Here is a 9971-nt window from a genome sequence, read left to right on the forward strand (position 1 = left end):
TAATTTGCCCCAGGGCCCTTGGTTACCTAGCTACGACACTGACTCCGTTGTAGACGTGTGTAAAACAGCACTGAAGCGGTTCAAAAGTTCTGGTCACGTAGAGTAGAAATGTTGAGATACGGGCCTAGAGCTGCCTGTAGATTAATAAATTAAAAATAAAAAAAATCGTCATAATGGGAATATATATGTATTAAACGAGATGAAAACTGATATTCTTAACAGTCAATATGTTACAATTTGCTTTACGTCTGTTTCTGTTTACGTCAGTTATCTTTGCCTTTTAATTTCTTTTCTTCCGCGGGATCCTGGGCCGATGGGTTGTATTCAAAAAATTTTGCTATAAAGTACCTGTAGATAAAAAAAATTATGCAAATACAACATGTTTTAACTATACAGCCAATTTATAATAAAAGGGGATGGCACAAAATAAAAGGAATTTAAAAGGATTGGTTTGAAATCTTAATACAAATTCATAGAGCTTTCCTTAAGAGTTAAGATTAAAGTAATGGACCTTTTACCAACCAGATTAATATTTCAGTGGTAATGAGAGCGCAAGCCGCTAGAGATTGTAGGAAAAGTCTGATCGGGGCTTGTGAGCTTCGCAGTATGGTGACAAGTAGCGCATCGCTTGCGTCTGAGGCCGCCTCTAGCGCAGCCACAAGAAGGGCTGGCGCGGCCAACCATCGAGCGCCACGTTGCCACCAAGATTTCTAAAACAAGTAATAAAAAATTTAAAAAATCTATCCACCAGTCAGTTGGCAAAAACAAAATAATCTTGAAGACTTGATTAAAATGATCAAAAAAAAGAAACAAGTCTGTTGACCCTTCATTCTTTAAAATCACCCAAGAGGTTTAGGGTCCAGGTCTCAAAGGAACGACCTACTTAATTGCTAATAACCATACTTTCTTATAAGGAATCACCACATTTCTCTAAATACTTATGTAGGTCGAATATTTTTATTATTTAGTGATAAGTTTTACCTTGGACATGACTGCAATTAGTAATAACAAAGAGGTCACAGCAGTGACAGTAGCACTCAAAGTCCCATAGCCAATTACTAAACGAATCGTAGGCTTTGCGATCCTGAAAAGAAGTAATATCGAATCGACAACCTTTTTCGTATTTAGTAAATGAATTCAACGGAGGTTTAACCATTTAACTCATGAATTAATTCCTTGAAAAGAAAATTCATTGCAGTTTTCTTTCTCAAATAACTGAGACTATACGTGAATCTGACTTTGTTGACAATTTATTTTATCATCGCTACGTAAAATAAGAGTGACGTGTGATCAGGCGTTAGTATTATGCTGAGTACGTCGTTTGCGATTTTGATAATGAATGTAGACTTACCGCCTTGCAAACGTTACATTGTTCAATCTTTGTGCCACTTCGTCATCGTCCAATTCAAGTTCAACCGGCTGCGACGCAATTGCGCATAAGGACATTGATATTCCGAACAGTGCCACCATAAGCGCACGCAGTTTTGTACGAACCCCCACTGCAGATTCCTCTTCGTTTTCTTTATTTAACTGTTTAAAATTGAATTATTACACTTTGTATGGGACAAACATCAATACATTCAATGTCATAACCATACCAGAAGATAAAGGGTTTGACGAAGAATTGGCGGTCAAGAAGAAAACTCTTAAAAAATTTACTGATGAAGTTTGCATGGGTGGGTTTTACGAAATACCTACCTTATTGTTGTCCTTTTCACTATGTTTCAATTTCAGTTTATCTAACAGAGTACAGCTTACATTCTCCATAGTGTAACGGAGAATGATCAGCTAGTTACCATGACTTTCAAATTTTGTCTTCCATTATAAATATTGTTCAGAAATAATGTTTAACTGAATTGGATCATTATCGTTTAGACGCTCGCTTCCGCTTCGTCTTTTGACAAATGTATTTCTCTGTCAAAGTAATACTTATTTTTCCTTTTTTAAATACGTGTGCTGTGGCAATGCATCATGAACTTTTTGGAACTAAAAAGTCTGTATGAAAATTGCTACAACTTTCATACTATTTGTTAACTTTTGGAAATTACCGATGATGAACTTTAAAGTGGCGTTGTGTTATACGAAAACAACTGCGAATATAAATAGTATTTCCGTAAAAGCAAATTGCAATTATTTTCGCCTTTTGTAATTTTGATTTGTATTGAAGATTCTAAACGTTTATTTAGGCCGATGGAATAATGCTAAAGATGAAAAAAAAAATCAATTTCAAGATTTATTAATGAAAAATAATAAAAGTGCATATGAAAAGTCTTACTTGATATCAAAATTTACTGAATAGTAAAAAATTCATTATTTTTCTAGAAGTAACGATCAGGGAAGGCTCATAGAAATAAGGGTACATATTACATATGAGTTCTTAGTTTCGACTTGTGGTAATACACCTTTTTTCAATCCCTATTTAGAAGCTTGACTATATCATGTCCTCTTTTAAAAACAAGCGTGGATAGACAAAGATAAATTTAGAGGTCGCAGAAACATAGATATTGTATAAAAACACAGAATTCTTGGCACCAGTTGAACATCATAAAGGCGATAGCTGTTGATAATGTACGTAATTGAATGACCGACTTTAAGTTCATTCTGGTTATAACAATCAATGCGTTTAAAGTTTTGGCTGCCACCATCAAAAGATGAGCAAACATATGCGGAAGAAACAAGGCCGGGTTCTCCTAAAACAAAACAAAAAAACCGATTTCATTCTACCTTCATTCAGAGTATGTAGCAAAGAAATTAGATGTCTTACCGTAAAGCATCCAACTAAAAGACAAGTATGTTGCACTATTCCCATTGATGCAGCGATAATTTTAAGATCATGAACTATAAGTGTATTTGATTGAACATTTGAATCTTGTGCATTTTCAACATTTTTCCCGAAATGTCTTCGCAAATGGCAGGCATTGATAAACTGAAAAACAAATTGACCTTGTAAAGAATTCATGTTTAAAAATATTAAAAGCTTGATATATATTTCAAAATAACACAACAGATATTACACAACACCAACTGTTCCGTAGAAGTAAGTATATGGTAAACTTATACAAAAAGTAGGATATTGACAAAATTCATTGAAGCATTTCAAGTTAGGCTTGAGTATGGGGGTTAATATGCCGTTAAAAGGTAACTTCATTGTCTCATGTCCTAATTCAGGTAAGCATTTTGTTCTATAGGTAAATCAAGGTAGATCAATCATCTTTCTGTAAATAAAAGGTGACACTTGACAGTTATACTCCTAAATATAACAGATAATGCAACTCCAACATAGTAATATTTCCAGCATAGCGAAATAATCTGTGAGACTGAGACAATGAAAATCAAAACCCGAGCCGACCACAACGGTCCCACTTTTATAGTGCTTATTTTGGATGTGGGCAAATCACGTCAGCTATCCCATCTCAGTAAAGAACCACGGCAAAACCATTCATTTAGCTAAGAGCTAGGAATAAAGTCATCATGCAGCATGAGCGTAGTAATGCGTATTTCGTAGTGACCTAGTTTTATATTTTCTTCAATCTCTTTTCACGCTACTTCGCCCTCTAGTTGATTTCATTTTCAAATTTGAAACAAAAATAGGTTTCTTTATAACGCTTTATTTAATATTATTTCCAAATACAATTGTAACTAAATTTTAATTTTGATAAAAAGACTATTGTACAATTACTATAAACTTAGATAAGAACATTACAAAATATAAAAACACACATTAAAATATTCACAGAACATAAATATTATCACAATGCATATCGTTTTTGAATATTCCTGTACACTGGGACATCATAGCTCTATTTATGGCCAAAATAGGGCTAACCCTTTCACATGCGAACGAAAGTAGGTAGGCTAACATTGGATGGCGTCTTGTTGGTGCTGCCACAAAAGTTCCATCTGTGCTAATAACTAGAACTGGCAAAGTTAATTGATGATCATATATGTTTAAATTTTCTGTAACAATTTCATATGTTTCAAATTGATTGATTGGCTTCGGAGGGTTAATAAATTCTGACGGGAATGGCATGTTAGGAATACTATCTGTTAGTATTGATATATCATAAAATGCTATATATGGCAACAGTCCATCGTGAGTATTGGTAAAATTGACTACTTTATCTAGTTCTGCAACGGAGTGCTTAGTGATGTTATCAAAAGTAGTGGAGTTCTCAGAAGTGAATGTTTTATTTCTTACTTCATTCGTAGTAGCATTAGTGGAAGTTGCCGTGTCATTCATACTACTGCTTGCGCTAGCGTATGTTCCGTTTTCTTTGAAATCGGTGGTACTCGATTTCACTGTCGTTGTTACGCCTAATGCTAAGTTGTTCAAATCCGATTCACCTTCATATGTTACCCGACTGTCACGCTTATTTCTCTGAGAACGAATGGTATGTTTGTTGACAGATAAACCGGGAACTGCTTCACTATTATACCATAAAGACCGATTGAAAAATGAACACGTTTCGTTTAAAACATGATGGATCAGCAAGTTAAACATAGCAAAAAATTCGTTTTGTTCTTCCTCATTAATTCTTTTCAATGCATTTACGTACTTTTCACTTTCAATTCCGTCATTGTGCTGTCTTAATATTGCAGATATTCTTCTGTCTAGATGTCGGCGCATGATATATATATCGTTGTAAGTTGTGAGGTCCATAGATATGCCGCCATACTGCCACACTGTAAATACTCTCACGTAGAAGTTTAAGAAGTATATTGGGATTGTTCTCCATTTATACCTATGAGGAGTTGAAGCCATATATTTGCTTAGAAGCATTGTCGTAACATTTACATTCGGGTACTTTTTCTGGATTATCCTAATCTCTTTTTTATTATTCTGGTCGAAAATATCCAATATGTTATTAGTAGATTGAATTAGCTTATTATACAATCTCGTATGCCTCGAACCTTGGATTGGCGTTTGAGAGGAATCATCCATTAGAAAAAATACATTAATTTGAAGCGAAGGATATTGCTGTGCAATGCTTGAAATATAGTCTGAATACACGAGAAAGGAGACGTAACTCCCACGTGGTACTATATGATGGTAGGTAACGGTGCTGGCCAGTTTCGAAGCATTACATTTATTGATGATCAATGGCTGTCTCCGGTATGCATTTATGCCCAGGGTGTAAAAAGCAAGAAATGATATTGCAATTAAAATAAATGTTATCCAGCAAGCCGAAACGAATTCTGCAAAAGAAAGTAATAGACTGTGACAGTGAAATATAGTTTACATTAACTTTTTAAAGTGAATCAGTTATATGCGCAAGTAACGCTGCCAATAACATCAACTAGCACTAAGTAATTTTAATATAGTCTAACCGGGCCAACGATCCATCCACGATTGCTTTGGAGTACGAGTAGTGTGACAGCCGGAAGTGATAATACAGGGGGGCGCTGGTGGAACTCGAATGCTCCCATCGCTCCCTCCACTGTCTACCTTCAGCAGTGGGTACTGTTCTCCATCCTTTGTCCCAATATGCTCACCCATGGAATGCTATCAAATTAAAATTAATTCAAGATTTTTTTACAGGAATAAAGTAGGTATTGTTTGATACAAAATTTGGTGCGAAGTGAATGTAAATCTCCATATTTATTTCAGAATAATTTACAAGCCTAGCTGCCTTAAAATAGGACAGAAAACTGGGACTTTGAATCAATCTCTTCACACATTCATAATAAATGAATATTCAAAACTTGATCGGCTGGTTTACTTTTTCATCATCAGGTCATATAGACGCTCTCACTGAGGGGCTCGGAGCCTACCCTAAGTTAGGGGTGTCTAGGCCATAGTTAACCACGCTGGCCCATTGTATTGCGGGTTGGTTGACATCACACGTATCTTTTAATTTCTTCGCAGATATGCGCAGGTTGCATAACAACGTTTTCCTTCTTTATAAGAACGTCAAATGAATTTACTTTTTTGATGTTTACTCCTGATGTTTACTTTTTATTCAATTACAATTACTATTAAATTTATGATACTTTACCTTGTGATATTTATGATTTGTAAACGATAATGCAATTTTAACAATTTGACGTTTAATTGAAATTTACTAATCACATCATGTAGATTTATTTCAAATTTTGAATTTAAATTTTTTTTTTACGAATTCTGTTTTTGCCTGTATATTTGAAAAGAGGTTGCCTATAATTTTCATTTTAATGCTTTTGAATTTTTATTTATATTTAAACTAGCTTTTACCCGTGACTCCGTCCGCGCGGAATAAAAAATAGAAAACGGGGTAAAATTATCCTATGTCCGTTTCCTGGTTCTAAGCTACCTGCCCACCAATTTTCAGTCAAATCGATTCAGCCGTTCTTGAGTTATAAATGATGTAACTAACACAACTTTCTTTTATATATAAGATTTAGCAGATGAATAATAAATACAAAGGACGCTCAGGTAAATCTTCTAAAAATTGTTGTTTTTGAAAAACCATTTATAAAGTGTAATCGAACATGGAAATGAAATATTGTTTTCTGGCATCATACAAGATAAAAGTGTAGGGAACAAAACCAGGCTAAACGTGCAATCAAGCATAAATATAACGTTTGCTTATTAATAATTTCACCTTGAAGTATCGCTGATTCATAGAAATTATAACAATATGTAAGAGCGTCATTACCTGTATTCAATACGTGTGCATAAAAATTGTTATATCAACAAAATTATGGTGGAAAGTGTAAACGTACGAACGTTGCGAATTAAACAAAAACTTAATACATCTTATTGCTCTTAGTGCAACAGACACATATTTTGATATTACGGTGACCTTTATACAGCGAAGTACATTTGCAATAAACTATTAATAATCATTTTCCACATTAACAAGTTTTAAACTGTTTGTCATAACGGATAAGACCGGTATGTTTTTTTAATGTTATTTTGCAAAATAATACTAATAAAAAAATAGAAATAAATAGGTGAAATAAATTAAAATTTATTAAATTTCAGGCTCACATTTAGTTAATTGATAATTATTATTCGTGGAGAGAATATAACGCCCAAATATTCTTTATTGAGATATCAATAAACATTATGGACGAGAATATAAATTAGGTAAAGTCTCTAATATTTTAGGATTTTGGATACGGTAAGTAATGTTTGTAGTTTGTTGCTTTGTATTTTTATCACCTCTATGATACTAAATTAATTATCCAATACAATAAAATAATTAACCAATGTTGTGATGTTGGGTTTTGAATTTTATGTATGGTTTATTTTTCTCCTGTCCCTCAAACCAGACTATCAATGATCACTTAGTAAGTCCTACTACTCGATTTCCCCTTTTCTCGTGTAAAAATGGCAGTAGATTCGGATCATATTTAGAATATCAACTACTAACTTTTACCCGCGACTCCGTCCGCGCGGAATAAAAAATAAATAGAAAATGGGGTAAAAATTATCCTATGTCCGTTTCCTGGTTCTAAGCTACCTGTCCACCAATTTTCAGTCAAATCGATTCAGCCGTTCTTGAGTTATAAATAGTGTAACTAACACGACTTTCTTTTATATATATAGAAGATTAAGCCTATAGATAGATAAAGAGGGACAAAAGTCGAGAGCATGTATTATTTGTTTTAAATAGGATATAATAATAATAAAAGTGAAAACCTATATACTTAGTCGAGAACGCCTAAGAAAACTATTTGGCCCAAAAATGTTAATAAAAAATAATATGTCATTTGCTTGTGACGAACTACTTGACGTATTTTTTAATTTCAAAGTGTCATTAAAACTAAGTCCTTCTATTTCTGTTTTGAAGTGTAAGTATGTTTAGAAAACTCACGATATAGTTTAGTCTAAAGCGCTTGCTGTAAAAAAAATCTGTTGTATATTCCGTATTTATTTTGTATTTTGTAAACGTCGATTATTATGGTGATTTTAGTAACACAAATGGCCAGTCATGAGTGAAATGTACCAGGAGCAGCATCCGTTGTTGTGCGATGACTTTTCTGACGACGACTTCAACTGTCAAAGCTACAGTCCTAGGGCTAATATACGCATGCGCCCTCTCGTATATAGCGGCCGCGCCAAGTCTCAGATGAAAGGGGCCGTTACGGTTATGACCAGATGGCCAGGTAAATATCATCATTGTTGAAAAGTACCTTATATCTCACTTAGACTCAATGGCGAAATTATATAAACATGGGAACGTCAAATTCCATGTATGGTGGCCATATAATTATTAAATTTTTTCAACTAATTTGTGAAAATTGTGTGAAAAAATAGTACTCTACTTTTTCACATATCACTATATGGTCTAATTGGTTTAGGTAATGTTATTAAGCTATGTTAAAATGTTTTTTTTTTTTCAAAGCATTTTGGAAATTATGAGTTTTGGGGTAATAAGTGTAGTAGTAATAAGGATTTACCTAACATTTGATATTTCCATTCAAGCAAAACTTTATTTTTATTTCAGAGCATATGTGGTCGACACTAAAGTACTGGTGGATGGGCATCGCCATGTTCGGTATCATAGTTTTAATTGTTTACAACAGCGTCGTTGCCTTCTCCATGCTTTCACTCACGTACACTAAAATAGGAGAACCGAGACTACCCTATAAAGCTTTCGAGAATACTGTTAAAGACGATACCAAACTAAATGTATATATGCACATTTTTGCTAACAAATATGAAGAAATTAATTTAAATACAATATTACCGTATGTTGAAATAATGTCTAAAAAATATCAAACATTGAAATTTCACCTTTTAGCCGTTATAAATTATACATATAAAGAAAGCGATGGTATGAATGATCAAAGTAGAAATGACTTAGCCCTTGAATCGTTATGGCAAGATGAATCCTTTGATATTAACCGTAAAGTAGTTCAAAATAATCTTTTTTTAACTTATGTTTCACTAAGTAAGTACACGAGCAATCCAATTATGCCAAAACTTAATAAAAATCTGTCACAAGATTTTACGGAATTTTTAGTAAGGGCACTGTCTATTTGGGAGAAAGGTGGAGTTGCTTTCGATCCAATTATACTTACACCACAAACACCTAATACAATTTACTTGGATCAGATACAAAATATACTAAATAAGTACAAATTGTATGATAACAAAAAATCAGAAAGTAAAATAAAGGTAAATAATCATCAAGGATTACATACTAAAAAGAAAGTAAATAATATTCGCGATATAATAGAAGCTTTGGAAGCAGAAGAGAAATCTTACAATACTACTCAATATAATTTATTAGAAGAAGAAAATAGAGTCAACTTAGTCTCCGACAAATCTTTTGTAAGAAATGAAAATATATCCGATCCTCTGCTCTTATTACAAACCGTACACGAAATTCCTAACAAAAAAATGAAACCAATCCAACAAAACAAAGCCAGTGATCGCTTCAAAAAAGAAATTGGTGGGCATCATCAACATCAATTACAAATGGAATCTAAAATTAACTTAAACAATGATACACGACCAAGTCTTCTCCCATTGTTTTTAGAATTTTTATTTCCTAAAAGAGATATCTTCATATCTGACGATATAAGAACGAGAAGAGAGAAACAAAACGATAAGAGCAATGGTTCAAAAAATGAACTTGAATCTGTTTATCAGCCATCCGATGAAAACGATATTCATGTAGCTATTGAAAATGGAAACAAACAACAGGATTTAATTTCTAATTATCACACAGAGAACTGTGAACATGACACAAATACTCACTTGACAATTGATTTAAAGGGAAATGTTATAGCTTCAAACACCCCTTGCCACGCGTTTGTTGCGACTTTACTTAAAAACGCAGCTGATCATAGCGAAGGAGAAACAGTTTCTGAATATATTATTGCACAACTAACTATATTTTGTAAAGGAGTTCTTTTTTCCTCGTGTAAGGGTATCGATGTAATTTTATAATAGAGTTATTTTAATATATTCTTGAAGATATTGTTGTTAATGTTATTATTTTATAAAATAAACACAATTTTCAAAATAATTATTTTAT

At 33.2% G+C, this 9971-nt stretch overlaps 3 protein-coding genes across 3 annotated transcripts; 1 reads left to right on the top strand and 2 right to left on the bottom strand.

The window, feature by feature from the left end:
- Positions 1-180: 180 nt before the first annotated feature.
- Positions 181-3199, bottom strand: LOC106718168. Its single transcript, XM_045679852.1, has 6 exons — positions 3017-3199; positions 2765-2926; positions 1352-1530; positions 982-1084; positions 523-710; positions 181-348 (listed from the first exon to the last, which is right to left on the bottom strand). Exons 1-6 carry the CDS (start codon positions 3146-3148, stop codon positions 264-266), a joined length of 849 nt encoding a protein of 282 aa, XP_045535808.1. The 5' UTR covers positions 3149-3199; the 3' UTR covers positions 181-263.
- A 531-nt stretch (positions 3200-3730) lies between these two features.
- LOC106717972 lies at positions 3731-6057 on the bottom strand. Its single transcript, XM_014511963.2, has 3 exons — positions 5997-6057; positions 5329-5503; positions 3731-5196 (listed from the first exon to the last, which is right to left on the bottom strand). Exons 2-3 carry the CDS (start codon positions 5495-5497, stop codon positions 3731-3733), a joined length of 1635 nt encoding a protein of 544 aa, XP_014367449.2. The 5' UTR covers positions 5498-5503; positions 5997-6057.
- A 1650-nt stretch (positions 6058-7707) lies between these two features.
- LOC106718176 lies at positions 7708-9883 on the top strand. The gene is made up of 3 exons (XM_014512189.2): positions 7708-7776; positions 7899-8091; positions 8433-9883. Exons 2-3 carry the CDS (start codon positions 7917-7919, stop codon positions 9881-9883), a joined length of 1626 nt encoding a protein of 541 aa, XP_014367675.2. The 5' UTR covers positions 7708-7776; positions 7899-7916.
- Positions 9884-9971: the final 88 nt, after the last annotated feature.

Source organism: Papilio machaon, chromosome 10 (genome assembly GCF_912999745.1).
Source record: "Papilio machaon chromosome 10, ilPapMach1.1, whole genome shotgun sequence".
Classification (NCBI taxonomy): domain Eukaryota; kingdom Metazoa; phylum Arthropoda; class Insecta; order Lepidoptera; family Papilionidae; genus Papilio; species Papilio machaon.

What these genes read in the sequence shown, in the direction of transcription:
- LOC106718168 (XM_045679852.1), bottom strand. Translation starts at nt 3,148, where the DNA reads ATGAAGTTACCTTTTAACGGCATATTAACCCCCATACTCAAGCCTAAC. An exon ending in TCTACGGAACAGTTGGTGTT is followed by an intron (nt 2,927 to 3,016) that starts GTGTAATATCTG and finishes TTTGTTTTTCAG; the next exon opens with TTTATCAATGCCTGCCATTT. An exon ending in TTTTAGTTGGATGCTTTACG is followed by an intron (nt 1,531 to 2,764) that starts GTAAGACATCTA and finishes AATTTTAAACAG; the next exon opens with TTAAATAAAGAAAACGAAGA.
- LOC106717972 (XM_014511963.2), bottom strand. Translation starts at nt 5,497, where the DNA reads ATGGGTGAGCATATTGGGACAAAGGATGGAGAACAGTACCCACTGCTG. An exon ending in GTGGATGGATCGTTGGCCCG is followed by an intron (nt 5,197 to 5,328) that starts GTTAGACTATAT and finishes TTTCTTTTGCAG; the next exon opens with AATTCGTTTCGGCTTGCTGG.
- LOC106718176 (XM_014512189.2), top strand. Translation starts at nt 7,917, where the DNA reads ATGAGTGAAATGTACCAGGAGCAGCATCCGTTGTTGTGCGATGACTTT. An exon ending in GGTTATGACCAGATGGCCAG is followed by an intron (nt 8,092 to 8,432) that starts GTAAATATCATC and finishes TTTTTATTTCAG; the next exon opens with AGCATATGTGGTCGACACTA.